Source organism: Haliotis cracherodii, unplaced genomic scaffold, assembly GCF_022045235.1.
Source record: "Haliotis cracherodii isolate W230 unplaced genomic scaffold, xgHalCrac1.p SCAF_4, whole genome shotgun sequence".
NCBI classification, from domain to species: domain Eukaryota; kingdom Metazoa; phylum Mollusca; class Gastropoda; order Lepetellida; family Haliotidae; genus Haliotis; species Haliotis cracherodii.
Window position 1 is genome coordinate 4,051,722 of NW_027266297.1, and position 23,619 is coordinate 4,075,340.

A 23,619-nucleotide genomic window follows, 5' to 3' on the forward strand; every position below is an offset into this window, starting at 1 on the left:
ACGCCAGAAACCTATGATCGTTGGTTCGAATCCATTTTCGCCCGTATTTTGTGTGTTGGTTCAACAGCACACCACAAATGAGTTTCACCCAAATGGTAGACGTCTTGAGACCTGCATCACTTCGGGATTTCCTCCCACATTAATCTGACAAACCGTGATATGAAACTGAATACTGTTCAAATCAAAGCGGCTTTAAACCCAACTCACTCACTTACTCATATCGACACTATATGGCTTATATTGGTAATCCCCCGTTTATGTTTCAAGGTTTGTCAGCACCATACCCGTGCTCGTGGGTTTCACCGAAGTGGTAAACGTCTGAGACCTGCAACACTTCGGGCTTTCCTCCCACATTAAGCTGACACGCCGTGATATAACTGGAATAATGTTAAAAGCGGCGTTAAACCCAACTCACTCACTCACTCACTTATATTGCTTTTCTCGAACAACGAATAATTCGACATAAGTCTATGGTCCCAAGGCAACGCTACTTCATTGTATACAGTTAGTTCGTGACTGACCTTCGTAGCGTTATTGTAATAGGCAATGTCACTCTAGTCGACGCTTTGGTCTCATATCGACACTCCGCTTTTCTCGAACAACGAATAATTCGACATAAGTCTATGGTCCCAAGGCAACGCTACTTCATTGTATACAGTTAGTTCGTGACTGACCTTCGTGGCGTTATTGTAATAGGCAATGTCACTCTAGTCGACGCTTTGGTCTCATACCGACACTCCGCTTGTGTCGAGCTACGGATAATTCGACGGTCCTTTCGTGGTTGATATTTGTTGACCAATTGTTACTATCATTGTCACACGGCAGAACATGTCATCTCCCATTTCACAGGGGGCCCGGCTACCCATTCGTGAGAAACGTCGCAGTTCCCTGTGCAGAGTTGCGTCCCTTAGGTGTGTCAAGATCCGATTACCGTGTGTTTGAATCATAAATTCGCGCTGATTATGATAGTTGGTTTGTCGGAACGCTTCCGACCTGTGTTATCTCGGATTTTCTCCATAAGTGGAATTATTCCCAAAGCGGCATAAAACACTAATCACTGATTCCATGGCACCCTATTGCTGTTGGTTTTGTAACTTTGTACCAACCGTTTCATCACGTGAGTTAACGTATCAAACACACAACGCAGTCACGTTCACTTTATCTATATCCGATTGCACAACATAGAATAAAACAGTCTTTACCTGGTCGACGTCATAAATTATAGGGGAACGTTTCAATGACTGCTGTCAATGTTTGTGCGGAAAAGCCTGTCGAACATTGTGTTGGTGTTATCTGCTCCAGGGACTTCAAAGATATCACGACTCAATATTATTACTTGGAAAGCAATCGACCTGGCTTGATGTCTTTTTAAGTAGCTTCACAACAAACTCTGACACCTGTCCCGAACCCCGAACCCCGAACCTTGTTCTTGTTTGCTAAAAACTCGGCACATCGCTTAACTATGAGCATTATTTTGTCCTAATGACCAATTAATATGTATGAATGTAATATATCAAACAGGTACCGGCTATCGCTGAATCATGATAGAGACAGAGAACGCTATATATTGACGCTGCGCCAAAAGTCACGCGATTGACATTACCGTAAATCCTCCAGACAATGTCATGAAGTGAGATGAAATGGGTTTAACGTCGCCTTCAAGAATATCGCACTTATATGGCAATTTGTATGCACAGGTGTGCGTGTGTGCGTGCTAGTCCGGACTAAAGCCTGTTTCATAGTGCAGCCCACTGAGATACCGCACTTTTAACAAGAATACCCCTCAGTCACAGCTAGCAAAGTAACTCCGAACCGACCAGTACTTAACAAATGTTATATTTGGGATAACACTTTCTTCGTAAAGTACAAATTCTAGTACAGTAAACTACGGTTATAACGAACTCAAAGGGACTATTATTTTTAGTTCGTTATAACCATAGTTCGTTATAAGCATATATACAGCATAATTACAGCAAATAGTCGGCCCTATAAAGTAAGTTCGTTATATCCGTCAGTTCGTTATAAGCGTGTTCGTTATAACCGTAGTTTACTGTACTTGTGTGCTGGCGATTAGGTGCTTGCCCTGAGAGTGTGAGTTCGAATTCCGGATTGGACTCAAGTCCCCAAAATACTAGAATTTGTATTTCACTAAGTGAGTGAGTGAGTTGGGTTTAACGCCGCTTTTAACATGATATCCAGTTATATCACGGCGTGTCAGCTTTATGTGCGAGGAAAGACCGAAGTGATGCAGGTCTCAGACGTTTACCACTTCGGTGAAACCCACGAGCACAGGTATGGTGCTGACAAACCTAGAAACAATCGGAGCGAACCGGGATTCGAACCCACAATCATAGGTTTCTGGCATGCCCAAGGGACGCAACTCTGCACAGCGAATCGCGGCGCCTTAGACGACTGGGCCGCACGTGCCTCCTATTTTACTAAGAGAGTGTTATCCCAAATATTACATTTGTTACATGTGACCACTTTTCTAAATGACATTGGGTATTAGTATTCACGATCTGTACTGTACACGTTGACGCCGAGTGTAAGTGTCACCTTGTTTTGGAATGATTCGACCGGGGACCCCCTACCTCCCGCTCAGGGGCCGACGCTCTATCGACAATACCACGGAGGCAGTCCCCTACATGTCATGAAGAATGAACGGAGAAAGTTAATTCGTAAAAATAATAAGGAGAGTGCAGATTGACATATTTCAACGCTGACGAACACAAACAACTACACCTCTGTCAAAATGAAACAGGCGGTTGCACGTGCAAGTCGAGATGTTGTGGGTACAAAACTTGATACACATGGGCATTCGTAACTCGTGTTATTCCGGGACATGCCGAATCTTCTTGCAGGTTACGGAAAGGGGCGAGTGGTGACGAATGGCACTTGTCCCGGAATAACACGAGTTGTCACGAATGGAATGGCACATGGGGAACGAATCACTCGGAGATGCGCGATGACAATCGAATAGTTTATGTTGATAGGGGGTTTCAGCTATTTGGATGAACATGTCCGTGGGAAATAATACACGGTTAGGACAACAGAGTCACGTCACAAGAATTATTATTTTAATAATAATCAACTTTTTTTTTCAATTTTGTTACAATCCTTGTCATCGAGTCATATGCTTATTCAAGGATTTACGGTATTTGCAAATCACGAAAGTTTCTGAAACGTCGATTTGTAGTAATTAATTTGTATTAATAATTAGTTGTTAAACACATCTAATGTTAAGGCACCCACCGTAATGGAATGACAATATGGGCGTGACGATGGCTGTCATGGTTGGTTTGCTGAAAATCACATGACGTTGACATTTGAGCGTTTGTTTCAGGGAGTGGGGTCGGGCGTGAAGGGGGGATTCAAAGTGTTGCCTAGTATTGCTACTTTCAGGAAGTTTCTACAAACAAAACGATTAGAGGGTTTGGTGACATCCACCTTTTACCTATAGTCGTTAATGTTCCAGTGTAAGTATCGGTATATAGGATCGGGTACAGGGGGTGGACGGGGGGTATGCTGTGGTACATGAGATGGGTGGAGGATATGCTGTGGTACATGAGATGGGTGGAGGATATGCTGTGGTACATGAGATGGACGGGGGGATATGCTGTGGTACATGGGGTGGATGGGGATATGCTGTGGTACATGAGATGGATTGGGGGATATGCTGTGGTACATGAGATGGGTGGGGGGTATGCTGTGGTACATGAGATGGATGGGGGATATGCTGTGGTACATGAGATGGATGGGGGATACGCTGTGGTACATGAGATGGATTGGGGGATATGCTGTGGTACATGAGATGGATTGGGGGATACGCTGTGGTACATGAGATGGATTGGGGATACGCTGTGGTACATGAGATGGATTTGGGATACGCTGTGGTACATGAGATGGATGGGGGATACGCTGAAGTACATGAGATGGATTGGGGGATATGCTGTGGTACATGAGATGGATTGGGGGATATGTTGTGGTACATGAGATGGGTGGGGATTTGCTGAGATACATGGGGGATATGCTGTGGTACATGCGAAAGACTTTGAAGATAGTTGGGCTACATTCTGTACAACAGATACCCACAGGCGTGCTTCGTGTATGTGTACTCTCTCAGCCATGACATAGAGTAGCTGACAGCACAGAGATGTTCAGTTCCAAATCAACCATCATTGTGTTTCGGAGGATGCACCGTACCATGTAGCGATAATGACGCTAACGTTATAGAGGTCAGTCAGTCCAGTATCACGACCGCATCAGACCACATCCGGGATTTAAATATATGCGGTTATACCACAGTGGAGGGCAAGGGAGTATTTGGGAGGAAGGGAGGAAGGGGGGGGGGGGGGGGGGAGCGGATGCATGCTGTGATCTCAAGAATGTAAGTAAGCTGTGAAGCTAATTGCTTAGGGTTGTCGTGTTACCGTGTTGAAATCACCCACTAAATGTCGTAGTTATAGCACGGACCTATACAAGTCCGTGGTTATAGTGTTGTCATTCATTTTCATTTCTATACGCGACCATCCATAACAGTTAAAAATGCATAAATGTTAAGGACGATTCGTAAAGGGGTATGTGTGTATGTGTGTATGGGGGAGGTGAGTTTGAGTCTCTGTGCCTGGGTGTGCGTCCGTGTCTGTATGGATATGTGTATGTACTCTACACTGTGCAAATGTGTATCTGCAATTCAAGAGGTGTCAATGAGTGCGTTTTAGCAACAATCCAGCCATATCACGGCGGGGAAAACCAGAAATGAGCTTCACACATTGTACCCATGTGGGGAATCGAACCCGGGTCTTCAGCGTGACGAGCGAACGCATAACCACTAGGCTACCCCATCGTCCCTTGTCATGTTGTGGATATAAACTCCCCCCTCGGTCATGACGGAGAGGAAGGAAGAAGGGTAGGGCCGAGGGCCCGACCCCATTTCCCGACTCCCGGGGCTTACATTCTCCGTCATGACCGAGGGGGGAGTTTATATCCTATTTCTGAACCTTCTAAATGCAAGTAATACCAGGAAATATAAGATAACGTCGACATACCTTATAGTAAAACAATACCGTGTATCACGGTTTAAAAGGAATTCGCTCAAAGCTGCGAGAGAAAAAAACACGTGCAGCCCAGATTTGATGGAATCATGACTTGATAATCTGAACAAATTCTCATCACCTGCCCCAGTAGTTCAGGGGGAAAACAGTGGTTTACAAAACTTATTACGGTGTGTGAGGTTGCAGGTCCGATTCACGTCATGGAATCTCTTAAATCAAATTTCTGACTTTTAACCAATCACCAAACACAATTGTCTTCACATCAAGAGGCAAATTTATAAAACGTTAAATTTCACGGAATGCCCGCTTACCCGGGCATTCTGAGGGAATAACTCCTTTACCGGTTTACTCGAGAAAAGTCGAACCTATATCTATAACAGAGTGACATCCTTCGAGGTTTATAATGAATGTGCACATATATAGTCCATCGGCGCATAACAGTTACGCCTGAATACGGCTGTGTTTGTGTGTGCGCATGTCCGTGCCTATCCATAGGAATATACTATATTTATGCATCAGCTTGTGAATATGATATTCCTGAGAAATTTCTCGTTACTTTGAATCCTAGATTCCTCAGATTAGTTTTCTATCCTTGACAGCATCATACCAGTTCTCGGGGGTTTCACCAAAGTTGTAAACGTCTAAGACCTGCATCCCCATATAAAGCGGACACGCCATGATGTACCTGGAATATTGTTAAAGGCAACGTTAAAGCCAACTCACCCACTCATCCTCTGTCCCTTTCATACGGTGGCCCATAAGGGACATGGAGTCTGTTTTTCAATATTTTGATATTTCACTAAGTCTTGCTTTTATCGTAACCTTTTGCAAATTAACACACTTTGTCATACAAATATGTGATAAATCATGTATAAAAACCGAAAAACATGGAAAATGTACTTTCAAGTAGCTATTGAATCACTGAAATGTGAAGCGAAAATGTGAAAAACTAAAATGAAAATGTAAAAAAACCCCCCGAAAATGTCAAAAACTAAAATGAAAACACAGAAATTATTTCCCCCGCGGTGATAATATGCCCACCGCGGTGAAAACTATTTTTGACATTTTTGTTTTTGTTTTTGACATTTTCTTTTTAGTTTTTGACATTTTCGCTTCACTTTTCAGAGATTCAATATCTTCTTTATACGTGATTTATCACATATTTTTATGACAAATCGTGTTAATTTGCAAAAGGTTACGTTAACAGTAAGTGAAATATCAAAATGTTGAAAAAACAAACGCCACCGTACTTTCCGAATATTCCTCTTTAGTGCATATTAAGCAAATGTTAAAATCAGTAAAGCGGTTCCTGACAATCTACCACAGCAAATCGTTCTGGATTAAGTGATGAATGCCAAAATGACGCCACACTTCCACAAGTTCGGACCTTCCATCTAGGAAATAGCAGCAAGCAAAGTTACCAACAAAAGGAGCTTTGAGCAAATTCTGTACGCATGCCCCCAGTGGCGGTGAAAGCTCTGGATTCTATGCCAGTGTGCCCTTCCACACACTTAAACGCTTGTCCAATCCCTCGAAGGGGAGCATTCCGGAATCGAATCATTTCTTAGCACCGGCGTCCTTTCTGGCTCAAAAATCACCGCCCACCCAGCCCCGACTATATCCCGGCGGTGCCTCTGTTATCACGTTGTGTTCGACCCTCTATGGTTACCACCGCCAGCGCTCTGAACGACTCTGTCAGCCTAATCGATGTAGACAGAATTCAAGACTTTGGCGTTCCAATTAGGATGCTATTTTCATCATGACTTACAATTCCAATGGCACTCCAAAGCTTGGACCATTTGTACAAAAGCTTTCAGACTTAAATATATGTCAGACCGAAAAGGACTGAACCACAACTGGATCCTATGAAATGGAAAGAGGGACTCGTATGAGCTCCTTCATGTAGAATATCGAATTCCAATGTTATAAATTCCGACTAATGTTTGTCTGGATTCCAACAAGCGATGACCAGTCTCCCCAAGTCTTTAGTTAGTCTAAGGCCATCCAGTACATGCTCCGACAGAACATTTCTCTCAGAACAGGCTCTGCCTTGTCTGAGTCAAGAGCAATGGACATTCTTCACTGTGTAAAGACAAAAACAGCGGACGCTCTTCAACACGTGAAGACAAGAGCAATTGATGCTCTCCCCGAATCTCTTTATAAAGGTAAGGGCTAAGTCCATGGTTTCAGTTCATTAAAAACTTAAAAGAAAGGGGCTGTAAAAAAGTAATCATTATTTCGTGGAAAGAATTTAAAACCAGATCGAGATTACGGGCTAGCGATTTTAACACATCAATGCTCACAGTGCTCTGTATCTATTTATGCAATGGTATGGGCAAAACGCTATCATATCAAATCTCTTTCAACATTTCCACAAATCAAGTCATGAATTTCAATGCGGTCCTATCGGTGATAGTTCTTGATTACTATAATTACCATTAACCGTGTTTTGCTACGTTCAAAGTCTTATAGCAATCAACACATGGCTTTGATGTTCAATTTTGTAGATAGGTGGTGATTACATCTTACAAGTGGAATGTTTGTAGATGCAGTTAGACAGCACCAGGTATTCTGCATTAGCATATTGCACGTGTTGATCTTTAATTCCCCGCCGCGAAACTTGTTTTTGCCTTCTGATAATTAAGTTCGCTCGCCACGCCGAAGGCCCGGGTTCGATTCCCCACATGGGTACAGTGTATATCCCCCGCCGTAACATTGCTGGAATATTACTTAGAGGGCGTAAAAACATACTCACTCACTCTGATAATTAAGGTGTTAAAAATGTGTTATGAGACATAAATCGATTGATCGAACTTGTCTCAAAGCATTTCATACAGTGTGACGCATAGTCAAGCTCAATATATTTGTTAATTGACGAGTCTAATCAGGAAGTCATTCAAACAGTTCCTACTTCCACTGTTGTCCAATAAACGCAATATTGATTCGTGTCTCAATATCTTTATCTTTCCTCGTACTTCCGCCGATATTGTTCGGTGCGTTTATTGGAGGAACTCGAATCTACCCGTAACGTCCTAACAGGTAGTTATAATTCCCGGTTTTCAATATGCCATATTCTGATCGATGTCTGAAACGCCAGTAGCACAGTGTGTGTTCCTTAATGACTGATCGCCAAACTGAGTTTGATTTCGATAGAACACATGAACATCAAACAAAATACCTGTTGAAGTTGAGGTGAGTGAGTGAGTTGGGTTTAACGCCACTTTGAATAGTTATATCACGGAGTGTCAGCTTGGTGTGGGAGGAAAGCCGGAAGTGATGCAGGTCTTACACGTTTACCACTGTGGTGAAACCCTTGAGAGAGAGAGAGGATATTTCGATAAAGCTAAATTTCGTAATAATCTCACAACAGTATACGTAGGCCGACACGAATTGCGTCATTTTGTCGAATGTTGCATTATCAATACTTTGTCAGCGCCCAAACACTAAACAACAAGTTTAGTAGGCTACACAAGACTTTATTTCAAATGTACTGTTGACAGTATAGTATTTCTATAGTTTAGAAATATGAGAAATCGCTCTGTATCACCCATTTGTACCAAGGTGCATATTCCCTACACAAGCCATTCCTTCTCCCGAGTTAAGAAGTGCAATGTCAAGCCTATAAATAGATTGGGGATTTTATTTCGGTTTGAACGGTCAGGTGCGTGGCGATTCAGAGTTACCTCCCTTTGGTATAGTCGATCAGCTGAGGCCATTTTGGAAGGGACGGAAAGAAAAACGAGTCTCAATTTCAGGTGAATATTTTCCGTGATTGTGTTTATGTTGAGTTTAGAAGTCGTAGACAATGTTTTCACGATAGAGTAATATCCCATCACGATATTACTGTCTATAATGTGACAGAAGTGGGTAAATTCGCCCACGAAGGGGTATGAAGCCCGATGTCAGAATATATGAATATTGATAAAAATCGGCCTAACAATTTTACAGCCAGCCTTGTGTCGTGGTATACACACCTGACTGCCATCACGTCGTCTCTCTCCCAAATCGGCTTAGGTTAGAGGTCACGTTTTTGTTGTATTTATAACAAATTCAGAAGTATTCATATGAAGTTGTAAATGAAATATTCCGAGGGTTATCTGATTATGTACCAGATCTGTGTTCATACATGTCACATGAAATGCTCGCTTTCTTCAAATGTAAACTTGAATTTGTTGAGTTGATGTCATAAGGTTCATTTGGAATTTCTATGAATATTTATAAAAAGAACAATGGTCGTTTTCCATGAACATGTTTAAATAATTTATTTCCTCTAGTACAAAAGATACAACATGTAGATTGAATGTAATACACTTCTTGTAAAGACCCACATAGAGATCTGTGTTAGAATAGGTCTTCAGCAACCCATGCTTGTTGTAGGAGGAAACTAATGGGATCGGGTGGTCTTTCTCGGTGACTTGGTCGATGCATGTCATTGCATCTCAATTGCGAACATCAATGCTCTTGATATCAATGAATGGATTGCATGGTCCAGATTTAATTATTTACATACAACTGTCATGTAGCTGGAATGTTTGCTGAGTGCAGCATTAAGCAACAAACAATAGCTTGTAAAGAAGACCGATGACAATGTACCTGTGAAATTTAAACATTACTGAGCCTGACATCAGCATTGTCAGTGACGATGCAGGATGGTTGAACATGTTGTAGTGCTATTTACAAAATATCTTGCTTTGAATGGGATTTATCTAGGATTCTCAACTAAGTGCCCTTGGCAGCCAAATTTGGACGGTGTGAGAGTTCTTATTGTCCTTATCATATTTTACCATCACATGAACATTGCATTCAAAACAATAGTGTTAAACTAAGCATTAGAACCTCTTCCTCTGCTATCACTTGTCAGTGTAAACTACAAGTCACCTCGACAAAGCCATAACATTAGTCAGGCTAGCTGTGACTGTCGTCATGATAATAACAGAAATTTGGAAATGTTTAATTTGGGATTGTTTTACATTTGGGGACGATTATTGGGCCCTGCACAGGTCATGGTAAACCTGATTAAGACTTGATATATATTGTCAGGCTGTGATTGTGCTGATGATCCAATGCATGTCCTGTTTATGTATCGAATCACCGAAACAATGCCAAAGTAGACTTCAGCACGTGACAATGCATATGGTACCTTAGCTGAGCGCAAAACTGTCAGTCAATATACGGAAGATAAGTATGGCAAAGTGAAAATATTGGCCATTAGACATGTGTAAGCTAAAGTTTCCCAAAATATCCTTGTCCACTACGACATTGTACGAGGATCAAGACTAGCATTGTCCGGCAGTTATTAAGTTGAGATAGTTCATTTTCAGTAGATGTTATTGTCATTGAAAAGACTGGCTATTGAAGATCTGGGGTAGAGTTGGTCTTCAGCAACCCATGTTTGTCGTAAGAGGCGACTAACAGGATCGGGTGGTCAGACTTGCTGACTTGGCTGATGCATGTCATCTTATCGCAATTGTGTGGATCGATGCTCCTGATGTTAATCACAGGATTGTCTGGTCACGACTCGCAGAACATGCATAACACAAATATGCCTCGATGGTACTCCCTTTTGGGTGTGATGCTCAGAAATGACAGGGTGTATTGCATATACACAGCAATGCAATGGGATAGTTTTTATTATTTACATTTGGAACTGCTTGTTTAATTTATTTTTTTGAGATATAGAAATAGGATGTGTTGTTCTGAATGCTTTGATGACTTGTACCAGAATAAGAAAGCCTATGCTCTGTTTGGCTGATTCAAAAATTCTATTGAATCTGATGTCAGAGAGGTGTTGTGTCAGTAAAAGATCTAATTTGAATGAGATTGTCATGTTAATGCAGTTAATAGTGTTTATCATCTGACAGTTGGTTCCTGGGTTGTCACACGGAATGTGATGATACTGGTGATGATAGTGATGATGATGTGTGACGCATGTAAGTTGGTTACTTTGTAGTCATTCAATAAACAGGGGCTCGTTCTACAAAGCAATCAAAGTGCCACTACTATGGTCAGGTTATGATGAATCTTAGCGCTGAGATGGCTTTGTGAAATGGTTGATTGTTGAATAAGCTGGTGTGTGTCCTACTTCTAACTGCTTGTGAAGTTGTTGCCTAGAGCGATGGCAGTAGGTGACAATGACACAAAACAGTTATGTTGTTGAATATTGCAGAGTTTTATGTGGGCCCTCACCATGGCAACGCTGTTTGTGAAACAAGTGTCATGTGGTGACAAATTTTGCATGCTTCAGTAATATTGTTCAAAGATCTCTCCTCAGGCATATAATGCAGGTATGGCTGTCAGTGTATTTGTTTGGCTGTCATCCTGTTTCTTTGAATACCTTTGAAACTTCAAATGTCATGAGTGATCCCCTTTGGAAAATTAAACAAGTGCAATGGTAGTGCTGTTTTATTTTGTGAATGGGAGAATTATATTGATGATGAACAGTGGTGTAACGATTTTGAAATCTGTTTCACATGGTCTTGTATCTGTTTTTTTAACGTTTTATTTGGTTGATTGTGTATCATTGTACCATGGTTAGAGAAAGGATAACATTTCAGTCACTGCATTAAGACACACACTTTGTTTCTGAGAAAGGAGGAGTTGAATGCCAACAAACTTTGAGGACACCCAGCCTACCTGAAAACAATTTGTTGTTTTGTGTGCATCCTTAGGTTTTAATATTTTTCTTTCTGGTTCTAAAAGAGCCAACTCCCCAAAGAATACCAGGTGGTCTGTCCCTAAAGTGATCAATGTCTAGATCCTTCCTTGGGCTTTCTGGGACATCAAGCCGACACACTGGGAGACAACTGAAACACTGTTCCAAGAGGCCCTTAGACCACACTCTCACTGTATCCATGTTAAATTGTGGCTTGGTATCTCATTGAGCTGGCATTATAAAACTGTCAGGAACCAAGCCGAGTAAAAGCAACCATAAACACACATGCATATTGCTATATAATGTAAATCTTGAAATTAATGCGTCTCCAAATTAATACGAGTGCTGACCCCTTGCCAAAAATGCGACTCAAAATCATTGCGACTCACCCCCCAGTATCCTTACCTTAATCCAGTCATACAGCAAATAGTACTGCTTATTAGCGCTGAGTAAAACACTTCTGTAATAACAATAAAAGTGTTTTCCCCCAAAAAAACACGCACAACAATAACTCACTGGATGCCCATTGTGTAATTCCTATTCTTTAATAGACATTGTTATATACTTGTTACAACTGCTGCTCAATAAACCATGTTTGTGTATCATATTCAAGTTGGTATATATTTACAGTAATTGTAAGTGCAATGATCTTAAACGCGACATTAAACCCCATTTCACCTCCCCCGTGTCTGTACTTCAGGGTTTCACCCAAGTTTCAACGCCTTTGTCCTTCATCCCCCTGGGTCTTCCTCACAGTACAATTTGTAGTGTGTAAGTATTTCAATGCTCCAATACTTGGATTACTAAATACTGCTCTATCCAGATGCAAACATATACTTATGAAGAGACCTGTTCAATTAGATAATGCTGCCCAACTCTACACATTAATAGATTTCATACATGAAGTCAGCCATCACAGATCACTATTCACCACTGGCCATACAACATGTTCAATAGGCCAACTCAACCAGTGGACATTGGGAGTCAGGGTGTTCTATGGGGTTTTCGGCTGTGGTATTGATCTGGAATTGATGCTTGGTCAGTCTTGCCCAGGGTTGTTGACATAGTCCAAGTCGTCCATTCTGTTGATCACAAGGTCTTCATAACTACAGGTGGGTCTCCCCTCTGTTAAGCTGAGGTATTGATTGGGAGTTGGTGCTTGGTCTGCCTAGCCCAGTGTTGTTGACAATCAGCAGGTGGATCTCCCGTCTATTGATCATAAGTTCTGCATGACTAAAAGTTGGTCTCCAGTCTGTTGATCATAAGGTCTGCATGACTAAAAGTTGGTCTCCCGTCTGTTGATCATAAGGACTGCATGACTAAAAGTTGGTTTCCTGTCTGTTGATCATAAGGTCTACATGGCTAAAAGTTGGTCTCCTGTCTGTTGATCATAAGGTCTGCATGGCTAAAAGTTGGTCTCCTGTCTGTTGATCATAAGGACTGCATGACTAAAAGTTGGTCTCCCGTCTGTTGATCATAAGGACTGCATGACTAAAAGTTGGTCTCCTGTCTGTTGATCATAAGGTCTGCATGGCTAAAAGTTGGTCTCAACTTCTCATTTCCACAGGACCCATGAAGATCTGGGATAGAATAGGGCTTCAGCAACCCATGCTTGCAGTAAAAGGCCACTATGCTTGTCGTAACAGGCGCCGAACAGGGTCAGGTGGTCAGGCTCGCTGACTTGGTTGATGCATGTCATCGTATCCCCATTGTGTAGATCAAAGGTCATGTTAGTGATGGTGGTGCAGTTCATTCAAGTATTTGTAGTACTCGTCCTTGTTAAATACTGGAGTCAAGCACTGTTATTATTGTCAGAAACTTCCTTCTACTTCACAGTGTGAACATGCTAAAGCTTTATATAAAAGGTCAATCCCTTGTGTTTCCATGGTAACCTATGTGACTTATCAATTCGGTTGTGACACTGATAAAAATGTATCTGTTACATTGGTAACTCATCACATAGAAAATTATAAAAAAAACCTTTGTTTTTTACCATGGTTACCTGAAACACAAGTTAATTTTGTTCTGACTCAAGACAGAACATGTAAGAAGGGGATGCTGGATCTACATGCTTAGGAAATGGGCCTATCTTTCGGAAATTGTTGTGTAAGGTATTTCAAGTATAATACTATAAGGTCATACATAGATTTGATCAATTAAATGATAATTAGACCCATGGAGATCCAGGTTAGAATGGATCTTCAGCAACCCATGCTTGTCATAAGAAGCGACTAACAGGATCGGGTGGTCAGGCTCGCTGCCTTGGTTGATGCATGTCATCGTATCCAAATTGTGTGGATCGATGCTTATGGGTCAATCACACGATTGTCTGGTCCAGACTGAATTATTTACATACCACTGTCACGTAGCTGGAATTTTGCTGAGTGTGGCGTCAAACAACAAACAAACAAAACAATGTCTTCTCACAGGTTTCATCATTTGCACGTTTTGAACATATCACAACAATGAACATGCCAAACGTAGATCCATGGCTGAAAAGGGTCAAAGTTGCTGATTTTAAAGGTTTTCACCCTTGTCAGAAATTGATTTGATCTTTTGGATAAAAGGTTGAAAATATCTCTATGGTTTTACTGTAATGAAAATATTGCATCTTATTACATACACATTTAGAAAGGACACATGTGTTGTGCTCTGTGCATGCTGTGAGGCCCATAGAGGACAATAGAGTTCGCCTCAATTAGTCCTCAGATCTAGTTCAGTTGTAGGGGCGGTCGGGTAGCCTAGTGGTTAAAGCGTTAGCTCGCCACGCCGAAGACCCGGGTTCGATTCCGACATGGGTACAATGTGTGAAGCCCATTTCTGGTGTCCCCCGCCGTGATATTGCTGGAATATTGCTAAAAGCGGCGTAAAACCATATTCACTCACTCACTCACTAGTTCAGTTGTAGAATATCCGTCATTTCTGTTGACATTTCTATTCAGTGACCATACACTATCAATGTTCAGGTAGTCTGTGTCAAAGTTCTCAAACACGATGGCTGAGTACATTCCTGTGTATAATCATCATAAGGCTTCACAAATAATGTAAGTACAATATATTGTTTGTGCAATGGTCACCCTGGGCCCTCCATTTTAAGGCCAGGGCCCCCTAAAACATGAAAAATCATCAGCCAGAAAAGTCCCTGTTACTCATCGCCATGATCACACCTCCGTAGGGATTGTGGGTTAGAACAGGTCCCCAGTAACCTCAAGTGTCCCCCAGTCCGAGTGGATTCTGGGTTATAATAGGTCCCCAGCAGCCTATGCTTGTCTTCCCCTCAAGTGGATTCTGGGTTAGAATAGGTCCCCAGCAACCTATGATTGTCTCCAAGTGGGGATTCTGGGTTAGAATAGGTCCCCAGCAACCTATGCTTGTCTTCCCCTCAAGTGGATTCTGGGTTAGAATAGGTCCCCAGCAACCTATGATTGTCTCCAAGTGGGGATTCTGGGTTAGAATAGGTCCCCAGCAACCTATGATTGTCTCCAAGTGGGGATTCTGGGTTAGAATAGGTCCCCAGCAGCCTATGATTGTCTTCCCCTCAAGTGGATTCTGGGTTAGAATAGGTCCCCAGCAACCTATGCTTGTCTTCCCCTCAAGTGGATTCTGGGTTAGAATAGGTCCCCAGCAGCCTATGCTTGTCTTCCCCTCAAGTGGATTCTGGGTTAGAATAGGTCCCCAGCAGCCTATGCTTGTCTTCCCCTCAAGTGGATTCTGGGTTAGAATAGGTCCCCAGCAGCCTATGCTTGTCTTCCCCTCAAGTGGGGATTCTGGGTTAGAATAGGTCCCCAGCAACCTATGATTGTCTCAAAGTGGAGATTCTGGGATAGAATAGGTCCCCAGCAACCTATGATTGTCTCAAAGTGGAGATTCTGGGTTAGAATAGGTCCCCAGCAACCTATGATTGTCTCAAAGTGGAGATTCTGGGTTAGAATAGGTCCCCAGCAACCTATGATTGTCTCCAAGTGGAGATTCTGGGTTAGAATAGGCCCCCAGCAACCTATGCTTGTCTCCAAGTGGAGATTCTGGGTTAGAATAGGTCCCCAGCAACCTATGCTTGTCTCCAAGTGGAGATTCTGGGTTAGAATAGGTCCCCAGCAACCTATGCTTGTCTCCAAGTGGAGATTCTGGGTTAGAATAGGTCCCCAGCAACCTATGCTTGTCTCCAAGTGGAGATTCTGGGTTAGAATAGGTCCCCAGCAACCTATGCTTGTCTCCAAGTGGAGATTCTGGGTTAGAATAGGTCCCCAGCAACCTATGCTTGTCTCCAAGTGGAGATTCTGGGTTAGAATAGGTCCCCGGCAACCTATGCTTGCTATAAGAGGTGACAACACAGATTGAGCGGTTTGTCTCCATGACCTGGGTGATTGCATGTCATCAGTTTTGTTGTTGCCTTCATCATGAAGATGTTGATGTGTTACATTTGTGTTACAGTGTACATGGTATAGTTTCCATGTCACAGATGTGAAACAACCTATAGTGTGTGGAAACAAAGGTGTGCCTGTTTGGGGAACAGATGTTCTTTTGATGGAGAAATGCTATTTGAATGTTTGTATTTTTTACCCTACATACACCATGGACAGTGTACAAGGATATGTGTGCTGTTGATTGATGTTTGATATCAGTGCAAGGTAATACATGTATGTCCATTGTACAAGTTACAGAGTGTTGGGTATTGGGACAGTGTAGTCCATGCTGGGAGTCTGTGAACAATAAGCGTGATAGTAGCATTGGTTGGGTTTCAAACTAATGATTATTCACTGTCAACATGTCGGTGATAGCAATGTATTCGAATGTTCAACATTGGTGGTTTTTCATACTTTGTGCCATGATAGGACTGTCATGTTGTTAGGTTGTATATATACAAAATATATGAATGTCATTATCATGATTATGTGGCTTGTCTATATATCAATGTATTTGATATATACATCATATATGAATTAGAAATAGGTATCACTTACATGTCTTATTAGAATATTACTTTGTCGAAAAAAAACAGTTTCCGTGGTTTATGCTGACAGCCTGAAATGTTTATGTACGACAGATATATTTTTCCAGAATTTAATTGCCCGTAATTTAGGGTGCATATAACACACGAGTGCTTATCATACACGAATAAATGAGTCTTGTGTACATTGATCCATCGGAAGGGGTGCTAATTGGGATTGTTCACGAGCCAATGTATTAGCAAATATCGCCGTGGGCACTTATTAGAGCGGGACACTTATTACGTCAATACGGTAGATATATATAGTGAATATTGTGTACCATGATGCATCAACCATGCTGATCCCCCGATCCTGTTAGTCGCCTCTTACGACAAGCACCTGTAAAGGTCCAGATTAGAATAGGTCTTCAGCAACCAATGCTTGCCATAAAAGGCGACTCTGCTTGTCGTAAGAGGCGATTAACGGGATCGGGTGGTCAGAATCGCTGACTTGGTTGATGCATGGATCGATGCTCATAATGTCAATCGCTGGTCCAGACAATCTGGTCCAGACTTGATTATGTACAGACTGCCATCATATAGTTGTAATATTGCTGAGTACAGCGTTAAACAACAAACAAACAAATCTTTTGACTAGCATGGACTGCTTAAGATCAAGTTTAACCTGGATCTTCACGCGTTTATGATATTGCTATGACTTGCTGCAAGTTTCATCAAGTTCACAACTAATTAAGTTCCCCCAAAACACCCAATTGAGTGGGGCAGATGTGTATGGGGAAGGTGAATCATGATTAGGCCATATTGTGAGGACAGATATGCACATATGTATGTCAGATTATCTACGTGGCTGAGGCAGTTCCATGTGTCACTTCCTGGCTCATGTTGGCCACACACCTACTCTCCATGGGAGGTGCTTGCTAACTCTGTAAAATATTTTGTACCTGTTCAACAGATGGACCACCTCATAGACACAGGTATTTATTTCAGATTCAATACTAAGTCTCCCTGGACGGCAATTTTTGGGGAAAAATCATCATTTTATTAGAAATTGGGATTTTTTTTAAAGTTCTTTTTTTGTTGTAAATTTCAGATGTATTTTAACCATGCTAACATTGTATTAGGAGATTACATTCAATGCAATAATTTAAAATTTACCATTAAAACCTCTTACTCTTTATTGGTCCGGGGGCACGGGTTGCCCAATCATCTGTGGCGCTGCAACTTGGTGTGAAGAGTTGTGTCTCTTGAGCACGCCATAAACTTATGATTGTGGGTTCGTCAGCACCATACCTGTACTCGTGGGTTTCACGGAAGTGGTAAACAGCTGAGACCTGTATCACTTCGGGCTTTCCTCCAACTTTAACCTGACACAACGTGATACAACTGGAATACTGTTCAAAGCATCGTTAAACCCAACTCACTCACTATATTTGCCCTGTCATCAGTGAAATACAGGTAACCTCTACACAGCCATACGGTTAGTTGTTAGTTGTTACATGAAGGGGAGTGGTTGGGTAGCCTAGTGGTTAAAGCGTTAGCTCGTCACGCCGAAGACCCGGGTTCGATTCCCGACATGGGTACAATGTGTGAAGCCCATTTCTGGTGTCCCCCGCCATGATATTGCTGGAATATTGCTAAAAGTGGCGTAAAACCATATTCACTTACTCACTCTTACATGAATGGGGAAATTAATGATTCCAGTTTGGGAATTGTTAATGACATTTGCCGCAGACATAGGGCAAAACATTGACCTGAGACAGCTCACAGGTTTTGCCGAGGTGATCTGTTGATATTTCCCAATGATGCCAATCAGGCATTTGGTCAATGTTAGTTTACATGGTACAATTGTGTGCCGTTACCTAGACACCATGTACACAAATAAAAGTGAAAGTATTTGTTGTCGTATAACTGACATACTGCCTACAGGGGTTTGAATCAATAATTACTTGGCTGAAAACTATTGTATAGTTTTGATATGCTTCTTTATTGTTGGTTTTATGGTTAGTGTGTCTAAAATGTCAGCTTTTCTAAGAAGACAAGGGGAGGTTATTTTGTTATGCAAAGAATCCACTTTTACCCATTCATTTGGTGAAAAATGAATGTCAAGTTAAGCAGTGTAGTTGATGAGATTTTATAATACTAAGTAGTCACAAAACATGTGACCATGATACAAAGATAAAGGCCTTTGGTTTCTGCATGTTTGGTGTGTCTGTCTTCATTGCCTAATATGGCATCCAGTGGCTTAGGGCACCACAACCTCCTGGCCAGCATTTAATCTCAAATAAATTTACCCAAGTGAGATGTATTGTTTTGTAAACATGGTAAATATTATATAATATAACCAACAATTAAATCTTGATACAGAGCTTTGTATGTTTTTTTAGAAATACAAATAATGTGATATAAAAAATAGATGATAATCATGACAATTATGTAATATTTGTTCATATTTTTCTGTTATTATGATGATTAAAGTTTCATGTATTGTACACGGATGAAGGCATGTACAGCATCTCTGTGGTGGTGGGTAGCCTCGTGGTTAAAGCGGTCGCTCGTCACGCTGAAGACCTGGGTTCGATTTCTGACATGGGTACAATGTGTGAAGCTCATTTCTGGTGTCCCCTGCCATGATATTGCAGGAATATTGCTAGCAACAGTTTAAACCCATACTTATTTACTTACTCACAACATCTCCAGTTTAAGGTCTTGTGTTGTAAATGTGTACAAGACACCTGGTCGAGACGATAGTGGCGAATGTCTCTGAATATCAATATACATCACAAGAATACATAAAATGTTTCGACTGCTTGTAAGAGAGCTACCATGGCTATAGCACAATCAATCTGGAAAATAATAAACACATTTAAGCATGAGCCATTAGCAACATCAGACGTGTGAGCCAAAACTTTAAGACTAATTATCATGATTATAAAATATTAATTTAAATTAAAATAGTCTTTATCATGTTTCTGCTGTTTCTGCTGCTGAATTATGTTTAATTGTGATCAGGATGTCTGCTTGAAATGGTGTTGGCCGACAATAATGGAGTTTTGTGTTGTCCCATCCTGAGATGGGTCCAGCTGTTGCCTGGCAGCACATGTTGGCTGTCAGCCTAGTCGGATGTTTCAAGTCTCCCCAGTCCAACTCATGTTTACATTTAGCTCAGACACTTTCAGTAGTTTACATTTTCGACTCCTTCTCTGAAATGGCTTCTGATGTTGATGGATTCAGGTTAAATTGTGTTTGGTTGTTTGATGGTATTTGACCTTGGACGACACACCAACTGCGATCTGATATGTATCACGATACCTTGCTCATGATCTGATATGTATCACGATACTTGCATGTGCTCATCTCTGTGGTGGGGCGGTAGGGTAGCCTTGTGGTTAAAGCATTTGCTCGTCACACCGAATCGATCCGGGTTCGATCCCCGCCGTGATATTGCTGGAATATTGCTAAAAGTCATTCACTTACTCACTCTCATTTGTGGTGCGTTAGCCATTGTTTTCACAGACAAATGGCCAAATACCTGGCACACTGACGATTTGCTTTTGGCAGTGTCAAGTGTGGGGCAATGGATGAAAATATTCACCTTTTCATTACTAATTAGTGTTTGGTGTTACAGTTAGTAACATGATTAAAGATAACATTAAAGGTTAGAATACATCTTTTTAATTTAGTGTGTGACTGTGATCGATACTTGTATCGAGAAGTAAACAATCGCGATGCACTAATAGATCAGTATATTGTCCCTCTAATACTTGCTATAAGCATAATAAGGGGTTTGAGTTTGTTCAACATGTTCAAGACATCAAAGTTTGAATTTCACTTTTCCCTGCCAGGTAGCCATCTTGGATTTTGGATCAGGGTGTGATTTTGTTATTGTTTCCGCCACTGCACCTACTGCAGACTGCAGTTCACAACTGGCTGCACAACAGGTAAACTGGCTGCACCACATGCTAGGAACAATTATAGGTGTATATATCAAAGATTGGTGATCTGGAATGTACACAAACAGGTTGTAAACGTTGAGCCTCTCACTAAATGAAAGAATCATTTTTACAATATTTTAATTTAGGAAGTGTTTTTTTTTTTCTGTATGTTGAATATTTTACCGACTGCACTCACTTCACACTGCTCCTTAGCTTAGGCTGCGCAAGACGATTTTTACCTGCCCCAGTGCATTCTACTGAATTGGAAATCTCACCCTGTGCATAATATGCACCCTGAGTCAGAAGGTGGGTAGGATGAAAACTGTATCTTCTTAAGTCGCAGCCACAGCTGAAATATGGCCAGGGTTAGAAATTGGCTCTAATCCTATTGTCTTTGCCAAACTGCCCAATAGTAAAGGTATCTTAAGGACTAATGGACTGAAACTGTTAGTTTCTACCGCTGATGGCCATGTTCTGCAGTTAGTCTTACTTACAAGGTTGATTGATGGTTGTTTACTCGGATATAACTGATACATCTTCCCAAGGCAGGGGAGTTAACTGACTATAAAAGTCCAGTTTCCACCCTTGCTGAACTAGGCCGGAATTCGGGAGTTACCTTTTGGCAGGACTAACGAATCTACGCATAGTCCAATCAAAAACACGTAACAAACTAGACATTCAGTTCATGAACAATATGGATTTCAACGTGCAGATTTCGGTTGACTGCAGGATTTGCAAAGCATGTGTACTGTCAACTGGGCGTTGACAAATATTTGGCTGACAATTTCATGCTTGTAATCAAGTGATTTGATGCACTTCGCGGGGTAAGACCCATTTTATCATGTTTATTACAATATAGATCTTGATCATGTTGACTATCAATCAGATCATCTTAACTGGTCGCCGCCATTTTGTTTGAAGCAAATATAAGGGATATGAGAGACTGAATCTGATTGGTCAGTAGGAGGGACATAGAAGGGACATACTCTAAATCTGGAAATTAATGCATCTCCTGCATACGACTGCTGACCCCTAGCCAAAAATGCGACTCAAAATCATTGCCAAACCCTCCACCCCATTCCCAGTGGAATGATACCTTAATCCAATCAAACAGCAAATAGCACCGCTTATTAGCGCTGAGTAGAGCACTTCTGTTAAAACAATAAACAGTGTTTTCTTAAAAACAACACACAGTTTATACGTTGACTCTGTTGAGTGTGATTAGGAAGTTCAAAGGCACTAAAATAATTGAACCAACAACAGTTCACTGATTGGTATGAGGAGAAGGTGTGAACAAACTTGACATGAGTGGGTAGAACCCTTCACCCCAGCAGCGATAACTCACCGGATGCCCTTTGTGTAATTCCTGTTCTTTGAATTACGTTGTAACATACTTCTTACAATTGCTGCTCAATAAACGGTGTTTGTGTTTTTATTCCAATTGGTTTTTCCACTATCCAGGCCGTCTTATTTTTGATAGTCATTTGGAGTCATAAATGCGGAGTTAATTAATGCAAGCAAAGACCACTCGTTTTTTTTTGCATTTAATTCACGCTCACGTTAATTTCAAGATAATACAGTAACTCATGATAAATACTTTGGCGTTGTTATCGACCCTGGAAATTCCAGCCTAGTTTGACAAGGGTGGAAACTGGACTTTTACAGTCAGTTAGCTCCCTTGCCTCGGGAGGATGTGGTTGATACCTCTGCCTGAAGGTCTGACTGACCCTCCATAGAACCTGGCAGGAGGTCATGCCAGGTCGGGGACCTCGTCAAGAAAAAGGAGTCATTGACCCTACACAATCCAGCTATTATAAGAGTGATCACCTGAGATCTTTTGTTATTTGTATGCCCTGTTCCTTACAATTGTATGAGCTTCATTAGACGAGTGGTCCCATATTGGGCTCAGTAGCATCTCTCAGCTGCCAGGATCGGCCTCATGTTGATTCCAATCCAAGATTTACCTTGATTGTGATCTGTGGCCCGGCAGCATCATGCTCCTACCATGGGTCCTGCATGTGTGGATACCTTAGAATCGGATCACATGTTCTTTTGACACTTTTGAAATTTGGGGCAGCTGTGTTTTTTTAGATTTGCTGCAGGGGCGGTTGGGTAGCCTAGTGGTTAAAGCGTTTGCTTGTCACGACGAAAACCCGGGTTTGATTCCCGACATGGGTACAATGTGTGAAGCCCATTTCTGGTGGCCCCCGCCGTGATATCGCTGGAATATTGCTAAAAGCGGCGTAAAACCATACTCACTCACTCACTCACTAGATTTGCTGCAGTAGTATTTGAATCTTGAGACCTCTAACAGGGTTATGTCAAGGCATGCATGCTTAAGTTTGAACACGGACATGAAATTACCCTAGCCTTCTTGATGTGCCAAAGTTTAATAATAAATGTGTTTGTTTCAGGTACTGTAAGGAGTGCTCCCAGCAGTTGTGTTAATGTGGCTGTGTGCGGGCCAGTATGCCAGAACACTTGATGGAGAGCAACACGATGAGGCCGGTCCATTTAGAGCCGTTTGACCATCAGGTCGGCGGCCATCACTCCATGTTACGCTTCAATGAGGACACGCTATGCAAGCCCCTCATTCCCCGGGAACAACTCTTCTATGAAACGCTGCCCGAGGAACTGAAGGAGTTCACACCACAGTATAGAGGTGAGAGGGGAACTACAGCAGGGGAAGTGTGGTAGGCACAACTGGCAGTGTGGGGAAGAATGGGTTCCGAGTACCCAATGATTGTTGTGTGGGGGTTCTAGGGTAGAATGGGTTCCGAGTACCCAATGATTGTTGTGTGGGGGTCCTGGGGTAGAATGGGTTCCAAGCACCCAATGATTGTTGTGTGGGGGTTCTGGGGAAGAATGGGTTCCGAGTACCCAATGCTTGTTGTGTGGGGGTTCTGGGGAAGAATGGGTTCCGAGCACCCAATGATTGTTGTGTGGGGGTTCTGGGGTAGAATGGGTTCCGAGTACCCAATACTTGTTGTGTGGGGGTTCTGGGGTAGAATGGGTTCCGAGTACCCAATGATT

At 41.9% G+C, this 23,619-nt stretch overlaps 1 protein-coding gene across 7 annotated transcripts in view; it reads left to right on the top strand.

The window, feature by feature from the left end:
• Positions 1-23,619, top strand: part of LOC139479915 (inositol hexakisphosphate kinase 1-like) — a 46,333-nt gene that overhangs the window by 11,269 nt on the left and 11,445 nt on the right. For 2 of the 7 annotated variants that reach the window (XM_071262837.1, XM_071262833.1), the window contains exon 2: positions 23,001-23,248. In XM_071262837.1, the coding sequence (XP_071118938.1) occupies positions 23,056-23,248 (193 nt within the window). In that variant the 5' untranslated portion in view covers positions 23,001-23,055. Of the gene's footprint in view, positions 1-8,746; positions 8,810-12,406; positions 12,478-14,672; positions 14,751-21,385; positions 21,411-23,000; positions 23,249-23,619 lie in introns of those variants that run through there. The other 5 variants (XM_071262834.1, XM_071262835.1, XM_071262832.1 and 2 more) reach the window with 5 other exon arrangements.